Here is a 23,421-nt window from a genome sequence, read left to right on the forward strand (position 1 = left end):
TATTTAAAATACAATTTATAAAATGCCTCATCTGCCGACTCAGGAGCCCGCGGTGCGGGTGGGGTGGGCATGCCCGCCGGACCAGCAGAGCAGGACGGCAGGGGACAGGCTCCCTCCTGGCCCGCCCCCCCCCCCCCATTCAGACGCCCGAGGGGCCCGCATGCATCCCGGGGGCCACATGGCCGAAAACAGGACCCCGGAGGCTTCCAGAGTCTCTGCCTACCGGGGAGGCTGGGGTAGCCCTGCCGGCCCGTCCCTGAGCAGAGCGTCCCCAGGCGGGGCGAGCAGGGGATGGCGGGGCTGGGCAGGGCGGGGCGGGGGCCCTGGAAGGGCTGAGGGGAGCAGATCGGGTGTTGCCTCCTGCCTGCAGGTGGGGAGCACCCTGACTGAGTGGGCGGAGAAGGGCGGGTCACCAGGCCCAGACCCCCAGCTCCTTTGGTTATAGGCTGACGTCAGAGTAGTGGCTCATGGGAAGCGGTTAGCTGGGAGGTCTGAGGCCTGGCTTGGGGGTCAGGGAGGAGCTGGGGAAGGGCACAGAACCACGGAGGCAGAAAGGGGCAGCAGCCTCAGGTTTCTGCCCCCCTCGCCCTCCCTGGGGTGTTCCAAGCCAAAGCCTGCAGCTTACTTTAAAAAAAAAAAAAAAGCACTTAAGGAAAGTTACAGACAGCTACAAAAAACCCCCCACAAACACACACACAAAATCCAAACCGTTCGCCCACCTCCCTGCCCACCTCCCCCCAACACAAGAGTTTCCTGTTTCATTTCTTTTCAAACTTCTGCCTGTCACCTCTCCGTCTGGGGGGCCAGGGTAGACTGCTGGTGGGTGGGGGCAGGCACGCGGCGGGCAGAGCCCATCTTTGGCCGGAGGGAGGCGGGAGCGGCAGTCCCCACAAACTCCTCGATCCAGACACCCACCAGCCGGCCTCCTGGGCCCCCGCCAGGAGAGGGGATCAACGGCAGCTGGTCCCAACGGCGGGGCCCTCGGCACCTCTGGCCTTCCCACCTGCCGACCCCTGTACCTTCTCCACCTGAAAAGGACAGTCTCATCTTGGGCCAGACACCACTGCCACATGAGGGATGTCCGTCTCGGACGCAGAAACCTGGTCAGGGCCGCGGGGCCATGGAGACAGCAGCCTCCCCCTGCGCACCCCGCAGAGAGCCTGTGGCGGCACTCAGCGCCCCAGAGACTCTCACTGAAGCTGCGTCCAGCTCTGCGCACACACCGCTTCCGGGCTTCACTCAGAGGTAAGCCTGTGCGGTGCCCTAGCTGCTGAGGCTGACAGCCAACCTCCTCTCCTAAGGGGCAGACGCAACGAGCCAAGGCTTGCTGGGCCCTGCTGACATCCCCATGGGGTGAGGTGAGGGCAGACCAACCAAAGGCGGGAGCAAGCCTGCGAGACCTGGCCCACCACCGTGGCCAGCGCAAGCCGTCCCAACCACAGACGTCACAGCACGGCTCCAAAACTCCTCTGCCGAGCAGGCAGGACGCCTGGCTGGCTGAGGGACGCAAGGCGCAGTGCAACGGGAGAGACCAGAGAGCCTGAGAGGAGCCAGATGGTACGCACACAGCTGCTCTGGGCGGAGCGCTAAGCCTCTTCCGCCTCAAAGAGCCAAAGCCAGTCTCCAGCCTTTAAGGGAACACTGCCTTCATTCCAGGCCCTTGCTCTGGAAAAAGGGTGGAGGGTAGCCAAGGGGCAGGGGGAACCAGTCTGTCATCACCAGCCTTTGCAATGCACAGCTTGTTTTTCCCCAAACGCACTCAGAATGGTTTGCTCCTAAGGTAGTGATTTCACAAGGGAAATGTCCTGGGTACAGTTAGTTACCACGCCAATGCCATCAACAGTGATGGCAACCCACAGACTCGTGAGAGTTAGTTTTAAGTCTTGCCGGAGCGGGAAGGTCCACCTACGTTCTGCCCACACTCAGCAGGAGGCTCAGCGTCCTGGAGTCAGACTGTCTCTGGGCTTCCCTTGTGCTGACAGCGAGACACTGAGCAAGTCTCGCAGCCCTTCTCCTAACACCGGGAGCGCGGCCTCACCCCCACCGCCTTCCGGAAGCAGCCAGCCTGGCGGCAGGGAGCCACCCTGAGGGGTTTTGGAAGGGGAAGTCTGTTCACTTTCTCCATCTCCCAAAATACTAGAGGTGAGGGGCTGACACCCTCCCCAGGCTCTCTGAGCCTACAGAGCCAGCCCAGTCTGCAGGCAGGGCGCAGAGGCCCTGGGCCATAGCTGGGGGAGGGAGGTATAGGCATGGGTGCTCATCTGTCCTGGGGGCTGCAGAGCCCGGCCCCATCTGGGCGGCAGTAGGAACACAGAAGCTAAGCTCACCAAAGTCCTATTGGTTAATGTTTCTAGTGAATTTCCCAGAAACACTTTTAAGTAGACTACCAAACTACCCTTTCTCAATTAAAAATTCATTAAACTGCTAAAACCTCTCCCATGCACTTTTTTTTTTGCAAATCAAATATCTGTATAAACAAAAATAGGAAGGAAAGAAAAAAAAAAAGAAAGGGTATTTTCCCATGGAACTTGCTTTTAAGTGATGAAGACACGCACTGGAGGGTGGTGGACGGGAGTTCTTCTCTGCGCTTTGTTATCCCAAATTAACGAGCATGATAAACTGCTATTGCAGGCACTGGCTTCGCCCCAAGTGGCCAAGGGGCACGGCCTGACTCTCTACTCTGAGTCCCTGGGGGGGGCCCCAACCCTCCTCTAACCCCCACCCTTTCCCTTGCCATTGACTGGGGACAGCCCTTGCAGACACGCCAATCGCCGTGGGAAGAAGGGGAAGGGAGGTCACAGTGCATGGGGGTCAAGGTCACAGTGGGCGGAGCAAAGGGGATCACAGTGCAAGTCAGTCGGTCGCTCCCTCTGCTCAAGTCCAGCGGTCTGCCCCGGCAGTGCAGCCCGGGGTGGGTGGCGGCATCCTCGGCAGCCCGCGTTTATCTGCGCTGTTTGAAGCCTTGGGACCCATCAGGACCCAGAGGCTGTCTGATCACATTGTTGGGCTGCCGGCTGTCTTCTGGCTGGGAGATCCGGGTTGGCCTGAAGGAAAAAGACCAGAGGGAGGCCTGAGAAAGGGCAAAGGAGAGGCCCCCAGATCTTAAAGTCAACTCCTGCATCTGGGGTGGAGGCCAGTGGCTCCCGGCCGACTCTGGCTCCCTGGGTCTGCTGCTCTCTTCGAGCAGACTCGGCGTGCCTCCAAGCTGGGAAGCCTCCGAGAGCAGGTGGGGCGGAGGGTCCCTGAGCGCTAGTGCCCGCAGCACTCTGGAGGCGGGGGGAGTGCCCCAGGGCCCCTGCTGTCCAGGGGCAGCGACAGTGACCACAGAGAGCACGGGTCCCGCAGACCTTTCGGGGGCCAGGCTCCCCAGAGGCCGGGCTGAGGCTAAGACCTCTGACCAAGGGTCAGCAGTGACCCCGCCCCGCCGCTCCTCCGCTCCTCTCCAGATCACGGGGCTAATGGCTAACTCGTAGGACTGTGAAGAACTGAAAGAGAACGGACTTCTGCTACTTTGCCAAGTGAGGGCTTAGAGGAGAGAGAATGGGAGTCCATCAAAATCATGAAGGCACGGTACAGATTAGTACTCCAAGCCTCAGAATACCCCCTCCCTCCAAAAGAGGCTTCTCGTAGTTAAAGGATGTTTTAACAAATACTGCTGTACCGGGAGGTGACAAACTTACATAATGCAACCTCTAGAGCTGCAGAGGCAAAAATGCCATGAATAAAAAAAGAATTTAGGAAATTCACAAAAGCATCAGAGCGGGCCGTGAGACCCAGAAGATAACATCCGCAACTACTTGCCATCTAACTGTACAATAAATGGGTGAGGCAGGCGATCATCATCCCGTTTCTTGGATGAGGCGGTGAAGACAGGGTCAGGTAGGCCTAAGCTAAGCAGAAGGCAGCGGCAGAGGGGCACTCAAAGCCGGCCAACGTGATTCGAATCCGCGCCGGGCGGCCCCGCCCCGCAGGCCGCGCTCCTCCCCCAGGGGCGCGGCGGCCGCACTCACCGGTCGAGGATGGGCTTCTCCTGCTCCTCCTCGGGGCTGGCGCTGCCCAGGATCCGCTTCCGGGCCTCCGCGTACTCCGCCTCCCGCTGCGCCAGGGACTTGACCGGGAGGGCCGGCCTGCTGGCGGAGTTGGGGCCGCTGACCACACCGTTGCTGGTGGGCCTCTTGAGGATGCGGATCTGTGGAGGGGGCCCCGTGGGAAGGCTATCGTCCTGAATCACAATGGGCACTTTGGGAGGAGATTTGGATTTCCTGCTGACGAAGAGCAAACACAGCCTCAGAAGTTCCGTCCGCAATGAGGAGGCCCCAGCGTGCCCCGCCTCACCACTGCCCCCTCCAAGCCTATGCATTAGTCTCTGGCCTCTGACCAGACACTGAAATTCTCACTCAAGGGTTTCGCCAAAGCGCAAGCTTGCTGCTTAAGCTCACACAGCCCCAGGTCTGCTCCCCACACCGAACCCCAGGCGAGGGGGCGGGAACACCAGCTCACTCTGAGACTTCTCTCCTCGTGTTCATCACAGTCACAACCACCACAGTTTGGCCCCTGCGGCAAAACATCTCTTGTCCAGAATCCATTGGCCTCAGTTAGAAACCCCAGCTTCCCTACACAGACCAGAATGTAACAGGCTGGTAGGTGGGGGAGCCCCTTAGCTTGGGGGTCGGCAAAGCATTCCTTCCCAGTCAAGGTCCCAACATGCGCTCAAACCCGGGCTCCAGGGGGCCGGCCCCGCCGCCCTGACCGGCATCCAGGCGGGACTGGCCACACAGCCCGGCCTTCTGCTGAGGGGCCTGGGCCTCCCGGACGCTGGCGGCCCCTTCGGAAGAGCTCCCGAGCAGAGCCCCTCCCGCCCCCGCAGCAGGGCTCTCTGTCTGCTGGATGCGGCGGGGCTGCGGTCAGGACGATGCAGACGGCGCCTGGCAGCGCTCCAAGGAAAAGCACTGTCCACGGCTAGGGGTGCACGGCGGGCGTGTGCAAAGGGCGGGGCGGGCAGCAGGGACAGCGGAGAGCGAGGGTCCAGGCGGGAAGGGCCACGAAGACCCTCCCCGAGCGGTCACCTAGCTCTTCCTCAGAACCGAACAGCCCCGGGGGCCTGGTTTCAGGGCCCTGTTCTCAGGAGGGGTCGGGACGGGGGTGGGGTCTGCCGCCGCGGGGCCTGGAGCGGGTCTGGGGGGACCAGGGCGGGTGGCCAGGGCGCTGTGACCAGGCACGCAGACAGACGGGGAGCCAGGAAGCCAGTGGGTGGGCAGGGCCCCCCGGGCCCCCGGGGACAATTAGGCAAGCCCACAGAGGCCCTCTCCTCCTCCCCGCGGGACGCTGACAGGTCAGCAGGGGCAAGACAGACCGCGCCACTCAACCTGCACCTGCTCTGCAAACCTACTTCCTCTGCTGCCCGAGTGGGGGAGAGCGATCCTTAAAGGTCTTGAAGAACCCCCGAGAACCTTTCCTCCCCGATCCCCTCGTGATGCCCTGAGCCACCAGTCGTGCTGGGCCCAGGGGACCGCCTGCCCGACCCCCCTGTGTCACAGAGAAGGAAAGTGGCGCCCAGGAGACAGCCTGCCCACACCTCAGTCAGCCTCCGCGCCCAGCCCTGGCCTGGCACCACCCCCTCTCTGCAGACCGCCTCTCGGGGGCCCACTAACGCAGCACGCAGGCGACCACTGCAGCCTCACTCCCACAGCCGCCGTGTCCGACCCTAAAGGAAGCGCTCACTGCCCGCGAGCCTGACCTGCCACACCTAACGGCCGGCTGGAGACGCCGCTGACTGCCCAGCGCTCCCGGCGGAGCCTGAGCCTCAGACCAGACAGCAGCCTTACCTCTCCTTTCGTGTGATCTTCAGTTTTTTTTCCAACCGTCTGTCTATTTCCTAGAGGAAAAAAATGTATATAAAAGGTGGAAAAAAATCTCTCTCAAATAAAAACTTACGTCTTTATTTTCAGAGCTAAGGGCAGCGTCCTCTGTGACCAGGGACGACAGTGTGTCCTTAGAAGTCGGGGGTGCAGCCCTCCCTTCATGAGCCTCTGGGGCGTGGGGCCCTGACTCCTTGCAGGTTCGTCCCCCTCCATGCCTGAGGCTGCGTTGAGAGTTCTAGACCTCATCCTTCAACTGGGGTCTCTGCACGGCCTCGAACCAGTCTCCTGGCTGCCCACCTGTCCTTCAAAGAGCCACTCACTTCAACTCTCCACACTTGAGCCTGCCTGGGTCCTGTCCCCACTGAAGACGCGTCAACTGATCGCCAGTCCGGTCTAAGCCCTATGCAAGCCTCCCGCACACACACCTCCAGCTCCGTTCCTGTCACACCAACCACAGCAAAACCAAGCTGGCTCGGCTCGCAGCCCCGTGTGGGGTGTGCCTGCCTCCAGTCTCGGCCCCCCGGAAACTCCCAGGTACCCTGCAAAACACAGCCTGAGCGGCTGCCTCTCCTCTCTCAAGTCTCGGCGCCCACACAGGTCATCACCTGCTCCTCAGACACACGCTCTCCCTTCACGAGCCGTGGATCACGTATTTTACAATCAATTTTCTTTTTTTTTTTTTTACATGTATGGACTAGAACTCTGAGACTAACACCTAGCAAGAGGCCTAGAACAGAAGAGAAGCCGAGCGCCTGCGCAGCCGGCTGGGAGTCGGAGTCCTCCGAGCCTCAGCAGCAGCAGCTGCAGGCCGCTCCAGAGCCTGGGGTGAGCCTGCACGTGCGGGACAGGGCAGCGGCGCCCAGCACAGCCCAGGCTCCGGCTCCTCAGCTGTCTCCTGTGTGTTCTTAAAACATGTCCCATTCACCCATGCTCAGGGAGGGCGAGACCATCTAGCTACCGGAGAGGGGCGCAATCATACGCAAAATTATGTACCGGTTCTCAACCTGGGGTGACTTTGGTACATTTGCCCATGTCTGGAGACATTTTTCAGGTGTCATTACTGGATGGGAGGTGTGCTGGCATCCGGTGGGCTAAAATGCCCACCAGGATCCCACTAAAATCCTACAGTGCACAGAACAGCCTCGCAGCAAAGAATCATCTAGCCCCAAAGGTCAGCAGTGACAAGGCTGAGAAACCCTGGCCTAGTGAGATGGGTGGGTTTTCAAAGGACTCTAGTACTTGCAAAATGTTAAGAACGATGGCCTTAGTGAGAAGTTTTTGAAATATTTTTTTCAAAAACTTCAGAGCCCAGAGCTAGTTTTCACAAATTATATCCTGAAATATAGTTGATGGCTACAGTTCAAGCTGGTTAGCTGTACTGTTCAAATCTTCTACAATTTACTGATTTGTTTGATCTATAGACTAAAAGAATCAATAATTATTCCTTTTAGTACATTAAAGCTTACCATTGTAAGCGACAATCTCTACCTTAAAATCTGTCATTTCACATCAATAAAGCTATGCCAGTTTTCTTTTGGCTGATATCACCTGGAACATACTTCCCCCCCTTTTACTTCCTTTCATGTCCTTGTTTTTGTTTCCTGTGAATATGAAGCTAGCCTAATGATATGAAGCTGAGTCTAAATTGAATCTGACACTGATATGACTGATGCTGAGTTGTGTTTAACATGTTTTATTTTTATGAAAGACTCAGACTACACACATTTGCTGCTGCTGCTAAGTGGCTTTAGTCGTGTCCAACTCTGCGCGACCCCACAGACAGCAGCCCACCAGGCTCCCCTGTCCCTGGGGTTCTCCAGGCAAGAACACTGGAGTGGGTTGCCATTTCCTTTTCCAGTGCGTGAAAGTGAAAAGTGAAAGTGAAGTCGCTCAGTCGTGTCCAACTCTTTCCAACCCCATGGACTGCAGCCCACCAGGCTCCTCTGTCCATGGGATTTTCCAGACAAGAGCACTGGAGTGGGGTGCCACTGCCTTCTCCAAACTATATTTAGGCAAGCATAACAAACTGTATTCTGAGGGCACCTCCAACTCTCTGGAGGGGGTAGGAAGCCACAAAAATCAAACCTCTCACTCAAGCTTGGAACACAAGCTGGTGCCCGATGGCTGTCTAATGCTGAAGAGAAATGGTGCATGGAGGGGTGAGAGAATGAGCTAGATGTTTTCTGTGAACACACAGACATGCACTCAAAGAAAACCTATGCCCACAGCACCCTCGGTGATGAAACTCTTCTAAACTTCAGGACTGATGCCAGTGTTACTGCCTGAGTCAACAGTATGTTTCGCGTTAGACTGATGCCCACCAACGTTTAAGGGCTTTTCACAGATAACTGGTGGTTTTAAAGTTTGCGTCAGCTTGCTACTTCCTACTCAAGCTCCTCCATCATAGATGCAAGGTTTTACATCCACAGGGTTTAGTCTTCCAACGGGTCACATCGAACGCCTCCAGAGGCGGGCAAGCCCCCAAACTCCCTCTGAAGGGAGCACAGTGGCGAGGGCAGGGGGCTCCAGGGGGCCAGGGAGCACGCGTCCCTCAGACAGGCAGCCACGCCCGGGGGACTGAAGCTGCTGCTCCAGCGTGATGCGAAAGCTCCAGGTTTGTAAACTCCATTCCAGGGACGCTCGCCTCTACATTGCTCTGAGGACCAAATTCGAGGCAAACGGACCTAATAATGGGTTAGCAGGTTTTTAAAACCACGATGGGAAATACACAAGACGGTGACTGAATCTGAGCGCGCCCACGCAGGCTTCCTCTCAGGAAAGACTCCAGGGCCCGAGGGAAGCCAGAGAACAGAGGCTGGTGGAGGAAAGCCCTTCAAGAGGGCGTGCGACGGCCAGTGCCTCGGGGCTGCCCGTGCACCTCCCCAAACCCCCTTTCCGGTCACACCAACCCTGTGTGAGCCAAAGCGGCTTTTCTCTTTCTCCGTCAGATGAGGGGAAGGTGCTCAGAGAGGCTACAGAGCTCCCCCACGGTCGCAGCGCAGCCCCAGAACTAAGGCCTCTGGAGGCCCGCCGCATGCTGCCGCCCCCACGCCGCTCAAGCCGGCGGGCACCGAGCCCCCCTTCCTCCCACCCCCGGATCCTACTCTGCCCCCGCACCCCCTCGGCACGCAGTTTAGCGGGTTGAGGAGGAACTCGGCTGGCAGTGGGGAGGGCGGGCTCTGACGCCGGCAGCCCTGGTGGGAAGCGGGTCCCGGCGCGCCCAGGGCCGTCCGCAGGAGGCGGGCGCTCTGCCGGCAGCCGGAGGAGGCCCCGTGTCTCCTGCTGGCGTCTGTCCAGGGTCAGGAGTCCATTCTCTCCTTGGACAGGCCCTTGCAATCAACGCACGCTCCGACCCCGGCTCTGAGGAGCTGGGCGCAGCGGACACTCTCCTACAGGGCACACTACAAGGAGAACGCCGGTCTCCTCGGAGGCAACAGCAGAGGGATTCCAGCAGTTGCAGAAGGCCTGGGGAAGCGCCTGCTGTGGCCCCAACAAAGCATCCAGCCAGCTACGGGCACCTGCCTCTTCCACAGGGGTGCACACAGGCCCGGCCCAAGGTCAAGCCTCCTGTGGGAGAGGCCCCACCTCCACGGCTAGTGTTTCCCATAGGCTCAGCACTGGCACTCGACCCTGAGAGAGGAAGGCCCACTGGGGCGCAAGGCAAGTGTGAGGGCACAAGCGATCACGGGCGAGGGGAGTTCTAGTTCCCACGAATCCTCCTTCCGGAAAAGCTCTCTATTTCTTCTCGAGTAGCACTGAACAGACTCCAGAAGATGATGCTGGGTCTCCTCTCTCTGGGTTAAAATCCTACGCAACAGGCCTGCTGTCACCAAGCGCAGGTGGCACTTCACGTGTGGAGCTGCACCTCTGCTAGAGGAGGGCCACGCTGCCTGGTCTGCGAGAACGAGCAAACCAGAAAGGCAGCAGCCTGGGGCAGGGGAGCAACGAAGAACCACCGGGGGCAGCAAGGTGCTCCTGGACAGGCTGGTCCTTAGGAGAGACAGAAGGGAGGTCACCGCCACAAGACGGGTGCAATGAGACGTCAGGGTCTGCAAGTTCAACGCACCTGAGAAAGACGCACAGCCCCACTGGCTGCTGAGGCCCTTAATCGTGCGACGAAGGTGCTCGCGTGAGCCTCCAGCAGAAGCTGGCGGTGGATGCACAGGAGCGGAAGGAGACACTGCGAACAGTGTCAGCTGAGACCCAGCCAGAACCTTCCAGCGGAACGGAGGGCCAGCACGTGTGTGCACGGCGGGCAGGCGACGGGGAGAGCCGCGCCCCGTAACACAGAGGCGCACGAGAGAGGAAAGTGCAACGCGAGGAGGGGAGAGGGGAGGACACAGGCGGGCGAGAGAGCCCGCCTCCTCGGGCCGCGGTGCAGAGTGCAGGGCAGCACCGCTACTGCCGCACCGGCAAGACGCAGACTTCACCGCTCCACCTGGGGACGGCGAAGCCAACCCAGGCCCTCCGGTCAGCAGGCAGCCGACACAGCTGCCGAGAATCTCGATACCGGGTGGAGGTCTGAGAGGTCCTGGCTCTACCAGGAAGCACCGTCTTTCCATCAGCACAGTTATGCTCTAAGGGACTTTTTGAGCACAAGCTGTCTCTCTGCCAGTTGCCATTTCAGAAGTTGGTATTTTCTGATTCTCCTCTCAAATTCAAGGCGAAATGACTGATCTTGGGCTCCCTTTGAACCGCTATGCCCCACAGGCTCACGTAGTCCAGCTCTCCCAAATTGGGAACCACATCCTGCAGGGAGACCCTGGGGGATCTGAAGAGACAGCGTTCCTCTGAGAAACAGAGCCTGACCGGTCGTGAGGAAAAGTCGGGAGAAAATGCCATCAAGGAGTGAATGGTGAGCCCACCTCCCAGGGCGCTCTGGCCCCTGGACTCACAGGGCAGCAGCAGAGCCCACGCCGGGCCAGCCTCTCTAGGCAGTCTCCCCAGCAAGGCACCTGTGTCTCCACACCACACACTGGGGGAGTCTGGCTCCTCCCTCAAGGGCCTCAATTGCATTTAGGAATAAAACAAAATAACTCGCAGGTAGCTGCTGTTCAGTCGCTAAGTTGTATCCGACCCCGTGGACTGCAGCACACCAGCGTCTGTGTCTTTCACTGTCTCCCAGACTTTGCTCAAACTCATGTCCATTGAGTCGGTGATGCCAGCCAACCATCTCCTCCTCTGTCGTCCCCTTCTCCTCCTGCCTTCAATCTTTCCGAGCATCAGGGTCTTTCCCAAAGAGTCAGCTCTTTGCATCAGGTGGCCAAAGGAATGCAGCTTCAGCATCAGTCCTTCCAATGAATATTCAGGGTTGATCTCCTTTAGGGTGGACTGGTTTCATGGGTGGAACCAGCAAACTCTGGTCTAAAGCCAGATAAAAAGGGCTCCATAACTCTTAAAGCACACCCCTGGCTATTTCAAGTCCAGGTGTGCAATTTACAAAAGCTTTTCCCAACAACCTTCATATCAACTTTAGTAACGGCGCTTCATCCCTGCCTTTTCCCTCCACATCACTGGCATGGCGGTGATCCGGTCCTGCCACAGGGGCTGGCCGTCTCCAATGCCTCTGCCTGCCCCACCCCTCGGCTCACTCCAGGAAGGAGGGCACCCACAGTCGCCTCGCCCAGGTCTGATTTTACAGCCATGCTTCAGGATCCCCGTTAGGTTCAATAACTCCTGAGCAAACACGATTGGGTAAATCAGAGCAAAAGGCAGAATTCAGAAGTTGAGAGACAAGAGCTGTGGGGCGCAGTGAAGCCGTCAGCTGCCTCTTTAACACAGACTCGGGTTGGTCTGTTTGAAGGTTCCATTTCCCACCAGGCATTCCTCCTTCCTGTTACCAGCAAGAAAAGACACTGCACTTTAATTATGTGGGTCACTGTAGGGCACAGGATAAAGTCTAAAGCTCCCTCCCCAAGGAAATCTATGCTTTGTTGATGTATCTCAAGGCTATTTTCCTTTTGCTTCACTGTGATTAAAAAAAAAAAAAGCTGGAGACACGCGTTTACGGAAAGCCTAAAACCTGCCAAGCAGGAGGCGCGCTAGCAGCGGGAGGCCGGGGCGAGTGAGGCAGTCCCGCCGATGGGAGCCCCGCCAGGCAGAGGCACAGCAGCCCCGCGGCTGCAGCGCGAGGTGCGCACGAGGCGCGCACGCACTGTCGGGAGAGAGAAACGAAGCCCGGGGAGAGCTGCGCAAACTCACGGCGGGGAGACAGCGGCAGGGAGAACAGAGGGAAAGGAAAAAAGGGGCCCCAGAGAGACGCTTCTTAAATAGAGACGCTCAAATCTAGAAGGGCATCAGACAATGGACCCACCTCTCTAACCTTAGATTAGGTTTAGAAAGTCATCTGAGATTACTTCAGCTGCACCCAGCAACGGCTCTTATTAGCTGGTATCCATACTACTCAAAAAGCTACCGCGGAAAATTAGTTATAACTCCTAGGGCCAGCAAGATATGAACTGGAAGAAGTCAGGGGCACCAGAAAGCAGAAAGGGCTCTGGGGCGGCAGGCAGTAACCACCCAACGATTTCTACTTGGTTGGAAGGGACACCCACTTCCTGCTTTCTTTCCCCAGCTCAGCAGAGCTTTCCGGATCCCTGTGCGCCTGCCCAGAAGGAGGGAGCCCTTTGGGCACGCTCTCCTCTGCCTCAGATCCAGCTGGGCCACTGTGCGCAGGGGTGCTGCCCTATGTGGCTGGGACGCGCTTGACACATGGCTGGTCCAAACCGAGAGGCGCTTTAAGTGCCAAAGACACAGCTGACTTCCCAGCCTCAGTTAAGAAAAAAAGTGTAACGTAGCTCATTAATGTATTTTCATATTGTTTATATGTTGATTGGATACTACTTTGTATATATTGAATTAAAAATATTAATTTCATGTGTTTCTTTATACTCTCAAACATGGCTTCCCGAAAACCCGCAGGATACTTCTGCTGGGTAACACTGCTTTAGACCTAACCTTAGAACGAGAAGCATCCCTCCTGTCCGTTTCATCTGCCAGCAACTAGTGACTGAGTGCCCGAAGGGCCCCGAGGCAAGCTAGCACTCACTCAGGGCCCAGTGTCCGGCTCAGGCCCTGCTCTGGGCGACACTCCCCGCCTCGCTTCAATTCAGCTCTCTGTGCTTAACGGTCCCTCCCAAACCGCCCTGCACTGCCGCTGAGCTTACCGGTGAATCCCAAACCTTGCTCAGTGCTCCTTCCCTGCGGCATTTTTACAGCTTAAGTAAGCTTTTATCAGTAGAATGGATAAACCATTTTCTTTACTCAGCCTCCCAGACACTGCGATCCCGGTGGTTCCCTCTCACGCTTCGAATTTGATTTCTTCTGTAAGATAGGTTCCTCTCCCTCTCCCGATCCCTTGAGGTTGGGGAGTTTGCCCCTTCTGTGTCCAGGCTGGCTTATTAAGTGACCTCATCTAGTTTCACAGCTTTAAAATCACTCACATACACAGTCCCACTTGGATTTGAAAAGGTACCTCGGCCTACTGGGTCCAAAACCAACTCTTGGTTTCACCCCGTCGCACAAACCTGGTCCTTGCAAACCTGCTCCCCCCACCGCATTTCAGCAAGTCCAGTCTTCCAGGGCTCAGGCCAGACTCTGGACTCGCCTTTGAGGCCTCTTCACTCGCACATCAGCAGATCTCGCTGGTTCTATTTTCAAAATGTGTGCTGAATTTTCTGAGCGTTTCTGCTGCAGAGACTGTCCTGGTCTCAGTTCCGAGCAGCATCCTGATTATTTTCTGGGCTTCCACTCTTGCCCCTACAGTGTGTCTGCAGAGCACCCAGAATCATCTTCTTACTCTACCTCTTATCACTAGGCAAGGTAGACTTTATTCATCTCGTTTTACACACACGGAAAACAAAGCTGAAAGGGAGTGATGAAACAAAAATTTTAAGGCAAGATAAAAATTTAAGCAGAAGCTTCCCCTGCCCGTGGGTCTCCCCGCCCCGTCCGGCGTGCACTGCGCATCTGCGTAAGCACGAGCCAGACCCTCTCAGCAGCCGCATGCCTGCTCAGCCAGGGACAGCCCTGTCTCCCCCTGGCATCAGGCATGTGACTCCTCAGAAGACAGTGCTCCTTTCTTGATCGTGGAAGGGGTCAGAGTGACCCACCACTTGCCCCGTAGGTACAGACATCTCTGGGGAACTTTCTGTATTATGCCAATATACTGACTCCCAAAGCACAGCGACCGGTGCAGGACAAAGAGGTCGGACACCCTGGGGAGATACGAGGCCACACCTAATGGAAGCTCTCAGCTTAAATACCTACTCATGGCCTTGTTGCTTGCATTCTCCCTGTTTTATAAGATCATCATTTTTTAAGCTACCAAATGCGTGACTGACCCTTTAATACTATTAATGACGATGAGGTCACTTGAACAGCTGACCAAAGGAAGCGTTCCGTAAGGATACTGGCTGTGATGGCCGGACCCCGGCTGTATGGAGAAGCAGCTAGAGGGAGCCACTGCCTGGAACAGAACAGACTAGTAAGTCGGGCAGTCCAGGGGTTTCGTTACTGTTAACCGGGCTGAGGCCAGGAGCACATTACATGGCCCGTCCACAAAATCTTCACCTGACCTGGAGATGAGAATTCCAAGCACTCCGGGCAAACTGGTCATAAAATGCCTCCCACACCTTGGCTGAAACTAAGACCAAAAGCAAAAGGGACTGTTCAGTGAGGAATGTCAGCCACCACCCTGTTCTACAGGAGCCACGCCGCCAGGCACTGTGATCACTGGCCTTCCACACCCTTGGGAAGGAAGCAGGCGGACATCAGGGTGAGGCCCTGAGCTCTGGGGAAACGGGCAGAACTGGTCCTCAGACAGCTACCTATTTTCAGGAGGAAAGTCTACCGAGCCAGCTTCTCACATCTCCCCATGCTTGAGAAAAGCACTAAACCCTAAGACGCCTGCCTGTCCCTCGAGAGCGGCAGGAGCTGACGGAGCCGCGCGCCCGGACCACACAGCCCTCACCACACACATGGCGCCTGGCCCCCCGCCTCTCTGAAACTGCTCTCAGAACCCTCTGAGGCTCTCTGACCACAGTCTTCAGGTTGGCTAGAACAACACTTTCCATTAGATTATCGATAAATTGATCAATGACAGTAGGTAGTGACGTGCCCCCAAATCACACCTGGCACTTGAACCCTTAGCCTAGCCTCCTGATTTCTGTCCTGATCTCTGTCCCACGGATGGAGAAAGTGGGTCACTGACCGCCCAGGGCAACCTATCCTTTCTTGTTCCTTTTAATAATGAAGATGGCAAGGCTTCTCTCCCAAAGGAAATATCAGACCTACAGACTTTGGGGGATGGAGCAAAGTCTCTATTGCTCCCCGACACCAGGTTTTATTCAGACACCCAAAGACACCTTCACCACAGGTTAGTCAGAATCATGGGCAGCAGGGGCAGGAAGCACAGTGCTTGGGGGCAGCCAACAGAACAGGCAGGACAACAGGGGCACAGGAGGCGGGGGCGACAGGGTGGGGCCGTGGGGAGCAAGCCAGCCCAGGAAAAGGCATGCAGATCCAACCTGCAGAACGCAACGGGCGCCCCCAGCAGTCCACAGGCTACAGGTTACCCGAGGCCATCAGTGTGAGCTACGGATACAGGGGCCCGAGAGGGCAGAGCTGTTCCGTTTCCCCTTCACATTCTCTCTCTCCGCTTGGCCAGATGTTAAAAAGTTATTTCCCACTTATAATCAAGATTTCAAGGCACTCCCTGGTGGTCTGGTGGTTAGGACTTGATGCTTCCACTGCTGAGGGCCTGGGTTCAACCCCTGGTCGGGAAACCCACAAGCATTGAAGCACAGCTCAAAAAAAAGAAAAAAAAAAAAAAAAAAGATTTCAACCAGCATCTCACAGTCACTGTTGTTAGCATTACAACTCACAGCAGCACTGTCTTTCTGGCTCTTGAGCACTGAGTTCAAGTTTCTCAGATACACAGAATGCATGAGCTCATCATCCAGGCTACAGTAGCAGGTCAATCCCAGGCGAGAGACACGCAACTGCACAGGACACAGGAACCAGCAACCGAGCACCGGGAAGCATTCAACTGGTTAGTTCTCTGCCAAGCAGCAACGGTGAACAGACCGTCCAGAAAGGCCCTGAAGCGCAGGCGCAGGGTGCCAGCAGCCTCAGCCCGGCCGCCCGTGGGCGCTCCTGTCCCACACACGCCACTGGCTCACGGAGGCAGAGGGGACGCGAGCTGCACTCCGCCTGCCCCGTGACGCGCCCTCAGGAGGCTGCCGAAGGAGCCCTGCCAGGAACGGCCGGTGGATGTGGGAGTCCCCAGGTTTACAGGCTCTGCTCATTCACCAGTGAGACATGCAGCTCAGCAGCAGGGACAGAACGGGCGGCTGGAGGGTCACAGAGGCGCTTACAATCCAAGAAGGCCAGAGCACAGGGGCTGGACGTCTGGCTCTCAAGGTCTATGAAGAGCAGTGCCAGTCCTGACCTTTCCAGACTCTAGTCGTAACAGCCCTGCAGAGTCTCGCCGAAGGATCACACCCCTGAAGAATGCCATTCTAACTGCATTTTAAAAAGATTTACTATTCCTTTTAGAAAGGAGAGACTGTTTCCTGTATTCATTTCGTAAGGGAAAGTTTGGGGTGTGGAGGAGAGGATGACTTACAGTGAGGGACATTTTTAAATGCCTTACCCTCAGGGGTAAGATCCTTTATGTACACAGAGACCACTGTTAGGATTTGTTGCTAACTTCTGTAGCTGCTGGCTTTAACCTTCATCCTGCATCGAGCTTAGCTGGGTGGTAAGGAGAAGGATGCTTGGTGGAGGCGAGAAGAGTTTGGAAACCAGTTGGGAAGAGCAATCTCTATAGTAACCACTTAAGAAAAACCAATTTCATTCTGTATTTTGGCCACAGATAAAAGTAGCTAAACTTGATCTCCTAGGAAACCAACAAGTCCGCAGCTATTGTGACAGGAAAACAATTTCTGTGTCCGTGGAAAGTGTGCAGGAAAGGACCCACTCCGCTTGTGAAGGCGGCCACGGGATACGGCCTTAAACAGACAATGAACCATGGGGCCGCTGCAGCACAGAGGGGACAGTGGGAGAGATGGCCGGCTCCAAGCAGACCGGAGCCACCAGATCCAGACGACAGTGCGTCTTCTCTGGAAGGACTTTACCAAAGCTTTAGAAAGACACACGGCTCTGACCTGTTGCAGAAGGAAAAGCAACTTTCCAAATTCCAACCCACAGCAACCATGGCAGCTCTCTTGTACACCCAGAGCATGCTGGGAACAAGACCCCATGCAGCGCCAAAGAGGAGCGCTGAGCGGTTACGAGTGAAAAGCTCACTATTCTTTCTCTGAAATCACAGTGAAACATCTTTTTTCCTGAGTCCCAGGCACAGACCGCTCAACACAATCATGTCTCAACTAGCCAACCGCTTTATAGAAAGCCCCTCTGAAGACGTCAGTCCCGCGAGCTCAGTCTTTCCGTAAGGAGCAGAGACAGCTCAGCAACGTCTCCTGCGGCCATGCTACGCCTGGGTCTGTGCTCTCTGACACCGCAAATCGTAAATGCCTTCTTTACTGTAACACAGACAGAAGGAAATCGGCACAAGGTAGCCCCCAAATAGCTAGTATTTGCCCCCATCCACACCCAGTGCACACCCTCTGCGATGACAGCGACTGCAGGCAGCACTGAAGACCCCAAAGCAAGGCAGGCAGCCCTGCTTCAGGGAGAACGGTCTCTTCTCTAAAGAAAGCTAAGCAAATCAAAGCTCCCATCTTTTCAGTTAAAATCTAACCTTGGGGACTTTCCTGGTGGCCCAGTGTTGAAGAAGACATCTTCCAGTGCAGGGGACGTGGGTTCGATCCCTGGTCAGGGAACTAAGATCCCACACGCCGCAGGGCAACTAAGCCCCCACGGCGCGACTAGCGAGGCCAGTGCGCAGCAGCCACTGGGCCCGCACTCCAGGACAAGAGAGGCCCTTGCTCCACAACAGGAAAGAAGCCCCTGCACGCGCAGCTAGAGAAAGCACACGCTTGGCCGAAACAAGCACAAAACTCACCCCTCTCCTAGAAAAGAGAGAGCCTCCAACACTCTGCTTTGCTTTTGGACAAAGCCCAAGCTCTCCAGAGCTGTGTAGAGGAGGCTCTTCCAGACCGGCCCCTGCAGACCTCTCGGGCCTCAGCTCTTGCCAGTCTGCCCTGCCAAGGACCCCCCCTCCAGCCAGAGGAGATCCTCGCAGCTCTGCCAATGCTGGACGTTCTCCTCTCCCCGCCTCCTGGCCCGAGTGCACTGGCCCCACTCTCTGTCCTCCCAGACTTGCCAGTGCTTAACTCAGCTGGGCCTTGGAATCTTACTTTGGGCATCACCTTCCCTACAAGACTCTCTCTGATCCCAGCCCCAGGACCCCGTCTATACTTCTTCCAAAGAAAGTGCTGCCTCCTTGCCTCCTCACTGGACTGTGCCTGGGACCTGGAACACAGCAAGGATTCCATGCTCACTGACACTTTACCAAGACTCACATACCACATGATATCGCTGAAGGGCTAATGTTCAGATGACTGGCTCAATGAGAGTAGAGAGTAAACCTAAATTCTTAGTCCAGAAGACCACTATCCTTGAACTTAAGATACACTTTCTTCCAACTAGCTACATGACTTCAGAAGGCAACTTCTGAGAGGCAACAAAATGAGAAAGGTTGCCAAAGCTTGATGTTAACTACCAGTTCAATCCCATTTACGCACCATCGCCCTTCCCCCAGGACTGGGCTAGCTCACTGCCAATAAGATGGAGCAGACTGTGTCTTTTTTGAGTCTAAACAAGTGAGCATAAAGCTTCAGTCAAACAATCAGAAATCTGAACCTGCGTCCATCAACTAGCTTTTAGAAATGTTTTGATTTTTAAACTTTTTCCCTTCTCCCTTTTCTTTCTCTAACTTCTATCCCATGCTTGCACAGTAATAATTAATCAGTACCAGATGTTTTAAGAATGTAATGTCTTATATCACTGATGTACAAGTCTAAGTTATTTTCAAAACAAGATGACCTCTGCAGGTTCCGCATCCAGACCACCAGGTCACAGGCCACTGGGTATGAGGCACAGACGGCCTGGCTCCTGGAATGATGATCAAGAACTATCACCACAGAATGATTAACCACCAGCTTCCCCTCTCTTTCCCCTCTAGAAACTCCTCACTAGGGAATTCCCTGGCCGTCCAGGGTCTGGGACTCTGCCCTCTCACCATGGAGGGCTGGGGTTCAATCCCTGCTTGGGGAACCAAGACCCCACAGGCCATGAGGCACTGCCAAAACAAACCAAAAAAATCCTCCTATCTAAAAAAACCAAGCTGGTGTGGATCTGAGGCTTGTCTCCGATTTCCGTGCAGCCAAGTCCTAATTCTGCTGCAAACACCTTGCTTTGCTACAGCCCGGGAAGACGAGCTCTTTTCATACTGAGCAAACTGTTAGCCTGATTTGGGGGGAAATATGAAGATTACAAAATGCGCTGTTTGTCCTCAAAATGTGCTTGAGATAAGGACACAACTTAGAGTCTGAATCAACATTAACTCAATTCTACATTTTCATTTCTCCCAAAGGCAGTGCATTTTTAAAGTATCACTTCCCTGACGGAACATAAGTCATATTTCTGACTTGTCTCTTCTCTTTTCTGAGGCTGTAGCTCGTTGGGGGAGTAGGTAAAGGGGCAGTTTATACCAGGTAAGAGCTCACTACACCAACCAAAAGCAAACAGCAGTCTATTTGCAGGACATTTGAGAGGCTTCTCAGTCAGTCTCCCCTCAAAGGACACAGCAGGACTTGATACTGAATGCCTTGAAAATAAACCGGCAACAATGACCTCAGATGCCCTGACAAATAAGAAAGAAATTCTAGCAGGATGGCAAAATTCTCTGTGGTGTCGGAGAACAGGAATCATCAAAAACCTCTACTTTCAAGGATTAGAACTCTAGATTACATAAAGTTCAAACGCTCACGTTTAGAATGAGTCAAACCCCATTTGCTACCCTCGCCATCCCAGTTTTTTTATTTTGGCAAGGGGAGGTGTGTGTGTGTGTAATTTAACTCTCATTACCGTATCGCAGTTGAGAGACAGGGTAACCTGAAGCTAAGACTTTTACACACTCAGCTGGCTACATCTGAGAAACACTGTATAGTCAGATTCCCTATGATACAGACATCAGGTCTCATCCCCTCCTTCAAAAGTACACATTTACAAGACTCTTAATGAAATTCGCAAGGGGAATCAGATTCAAGGGAGCCTTCAAGTATAAACCCAAAGCAAACATATTAAAGATAAAAGTCAACGCCCAACTCCCAAACTGTCCATAGATCTCCAGGTGGGAGGCAGCAGAATGCGAGAGAAAGAGTCCGGATTTGGAGTCAGACAGGTTGCATCCCAGCTTCCGGATTACCATCTGCGCGACCTTGCACCAGACAGGGTGCCCTACACCTCAGTTTCCTTACTTACTATCCTATAGAGGGTAATACCTCCACAGGTGCTCCAATTAAATAAGAGCTATATAAAGGAACCTGCACCGTGGCAGCACTGCTCGCGACGTCCATGTGACAAGGCTGGGCTCCGTTTCTCTACCTGGCACTTATGAAGGGTTTAGCACAAAGAACCCTGGATGAGCACCAGAAAGATCCAAGCTAGATCTAACATCTCTGGGGTCTGTTCAGCTACAGAACTGAGAGCGGGCTAGCTTATCTCCAAGCCCTCTACAGCTTCTCAAAGACTAAGGCAATCCTCAATTTCTGGACCCTACATTCATTTTTTGTTCATTTTCTTCTTTAAAACATGAGAAACTCATGTACCTTTGAAACAGGTGAGGAAAAAACAAAGAAAGGACACGATTCTCAAGAAACTTACCATTTGAGTCACATTCAAATTGTAGGCCAAGCTCTTTCGCAGGGAGCAGCAGGAGGGGTTCTGAATGATTCACTCACATTCGTAGGCAGTAAACGCCTCTACCGGGAGATTGTGAATTCTCTGGCACAAACTCGCTGCTGAGCACGCTGTCTAGCACAGAGCAGACACTCCAAACTGAGTGTTGAACGAACAAATACCCGGCCGGCTGACACCTGCTGCTCCTCACAAAAACCTTTCCATTGCTCTCCCAACTCAAGTCAAAATTCAAGAAAGATGGTCTAAGAATTGTACTCAATACCTTCTGAACGAGTTGATTCAAATCCTCAATTATGCTGAGAAACAAACACCCTGAGAGATGCTGAACCACCACTGGGAAAAACTTCAAGGCCAAAGGTCCAACATTAAGGGAATGCTAAGGGAGAGGTCCGTTCTCGGCCTCCTCAAGCGCTGACAAGCACCTTCAAAGCTTGGGGGGAGGGGGAACCCAGCTCCTGTCGTTCTACCCCGACTTCCCTCCTAGCTCAGTAGGTAAAGAATCTGCCTGCAACACAGGAGACCCGGGGTCGATCCCTGGGTCGGGAAGATTCCCTGGAGAGGAAATGGCAACCCACTCCAGTGTTTTTGCCTGGAGAATCCGATGGACAGAGGAGCCTGGGGTCGCAAGAGTCGGACAACTGAGCCACACTCGGCTCTCCACGCCCTACTCCCGATACACAGAGCTCCAGGGGATGAACAGATACGAACACGCGAGCCCCAAAAGACCTCCACACCTTCAGCAGGATCACCACGGACTCACACACTCTGAAAACGCCAAATTAAACACGAACCAAGTCGAACTGGCTGCTCCAGCTTGGGATAAACTATCTTCGCACAGCTTGTGGAGCCAAACAAAAGCCCCCAAAGCGAAGAGCCGAACGGTCCATGCCCGCTGCGCGCCGGGGCAGCGGCTGCCTCACGCAGCGCGCCCCTGCCCCCGGCGGCCACTCTTCGAGGTCCTCCCGGGGCTCGCGCCCACGGGAGAGGGGCTGCCGCCGGGGCTTTCGGCGGTTCTGCCGGGGCCCTCCCAGTAAAACTGAAAGAGGAAAACAGCCCGGACTCGCCCACCGAGGCGGACGGCAGGAAGCAGCGGGCACTCCGGCGGAGCCGCGGGTCCAGAAGTGACTCCGTTTCCTCCCGCTCTTCTCCGGGCCCCGCCTGCCGCCCCGAGCGCGCACTCCTCCCCACACGGTGCGTCGCTCCCCATCAGAGCACAGGAACTTTAAAATGGAGCTCTGGGCGGGGGTGGGGGTGGGGGTCCGAAGGGCAGAGAAGGACCGTAGGAGCCCGGGGCGGGCCGGCGGGCGCCCGGCAGGGAGGCCCCGGGCGGCGGGGGGGCGCCCCGGTGGCAGCGGGGGAAGGAGGCGCACCGGGCCGAGGTGGAGAGAGAAATGGAACGCGGCCCCTTTAAGAGGCCTTCGCGGCGCTCGGGGGCCAGGGGCCTCTCCTTCATCCCTGGCCCGGCGTGTGGGGCACTTCCTCGGGGAGAACCATCCCCAGACCCGCTCCCCGGAGGCTTCCCTCACGCCAGGTCCCGCCCGGCCCAGCCCCGGGGCGGCGGCTCCTCCTTACCCCGCTGTCGGCCGCCTCCTCCCAGCTTTCAGCGACCTCCTCATCTTCCATCTTACTCGCCGCTTTCCCTCCTCCCCCACCCCTCCGTGCGCCTGCGCCCTGAAGCGCGTCTCCGTCGCGGGCGCCTGCACGCAGGGCTTTGCTCAATGAACCCCGCCCCCTGCCGAGGCCGGAAGAGGCTCCGGTCCAAGGCCCACGAGCCTCCGGGAAGCCATCTTGAAAGAGGGCAGAGAAATCGGAAGGTGGCCATTTTTCTTAAGGGCGACGTGTACTGAATGGGAGTCCCTGTGAAGTCATCGTCTTGAGTACGGGAAGTGTGTTCTTTGGAACCATCTTTTCTAAGGGCAAACAATTTACTTTTTTTAAGTTATAGTTTTCATAACCTGCAGATTGTTTTTTCAAAATTCTCAAAACACTTTTACACCTCAAAGAATGAAGCAGGAAGTAAAACATGACCAGTTTAAACTGGTTTTGACTCTTTAAATAGGCTATTTATTAATCAAACCTTGGAGAAGGAAATGGCAATCCACTCCAGTATTCTTGCTTGGAAAATCCCATGGACGGAGGAGCCTGGTAGGCTACAGTCCATGGGATCGCAAAGAGTCGGACACGACTGAGCGACTTCACTTAATCAGACCTTGAGGGCTTACAGAGACAGCACTGCGCATGTGCAAGCCGGGAGCCGTGTTTCCAGGATGCCCACGGAGCCAAGAATCTTCAGTCTAGGGAACCGCAGCAGAAGTGGCTGCCATCGGATCCCTTAACCAGGTGAAGCAAGAAGTCCTTCAGTAAGAAAACTCCGGCTTCCGTCTGCCGCGGTACCTTGTTAACCATATATGGACTGCTTTGAAAACTAGCCAATCAGCTTGTGCCAAGTTTGAATTTTCCCTAACTCCTTCAATTTTGCCCCAAACCGCGGCGCGGGGAGACAGGTTTCAGCCCAGTTTCCTGTCTCCTTGCTGGGCGACCTCGCAACAAAGCTCTTTCTTTTCTCGAAAGACGACCGTGTGGTCGTCTGGCTGAGGCCCTGTAGCCCCGGGCTGGGTGTAGGTCCTCGGCACAGACCCTGGGTGGACACCTAGACGCGGTTTGTCTAGGG

At 55.5% G+C, this 23,421-nt stretch overlaps 2 protein-coding genes across 2 annotated transcripts in view; one reads left to right on the forward strand and one right to left on the reverse strand.

The window, feature by feature from the left end:
- SPATA21 (spermatogenesis associated 21) overlaps positions 1-1,544 on the forward strand; it is a 40,440-nt gene extending 38,896 nt beyond the window's left edge. Inside the window, exon 14 of the mRNA XM_068968526.1 lies at positions 1,302-1,544. Within this exon, the coding sequence (XP_068824627.1) occupies positions 1,302-1,544 (243 nt within the window). The remainder of the gene's footprint in view (positions 1-1,301) is intronic.
- Positions 40-22,373, reverse strand: SZRD1 (SUZ RNA binding domain containing 1). The gene is made up of 4 exons (XM_068968528.1): positions 22,323-22,373; positions 5,826-5,875; positions 4,011-4,262; positions 40-3,044 (listed from the first exon to the last, which is right to left on the reverse strand). The coding sequence occupies exons 1-4, from the start codon at positions 22,371-22,373 to the stop codon at positions 2,942-2,944; spliced, it is 456 nt and encodes a 151-aa protein (XP_068824629.1). The 3' UTR covers positions 40-2,941.
- Positions 22,374-23,421: the final 1,048 nt, after the last annotated feature.

Source organism: Capricornis sumatraensis, chromosome 3, assembly GCF_032405125.1.
Source record: "Capricornis sumatraensis isolate serow.1 chromosome 3, serow.2, whole genome shotgun sequence".
Taxonomy (NCBI): domain Eukaryota; kingdom Metazoa; phylum Chordata; class Mammalia; order Artiodactyla; family Bovidae; genus Capricornis; species Capricornis sumatraensis.

Excerpts from the sequence above, each read along its gene's own strand:
- SZRD1 (XM_068968528.1), bottom strand. The coding sequence starts at position 22,373 with ATGGAAGATGAGGAGGTCGCTGAAAGCTGGGAGGAGGCGGCCGACAGC. Across the intron at positions 5,876-22,322 it reads AGGAGGCGGCCGACAGCGGG|GAAATAGACAGACGGTTGGA; the intron begins GTAAGGAGGAGC and ends TTTTTCCTCTAG. Across the intron at positions 4,263-5,825 it reads AAGATCACACGAAAGGAGAG|GAAATCCAAATCTCCTCCCA; the intron begins GTAAGGCTGCTG and ends CTTCGTCAGCAG.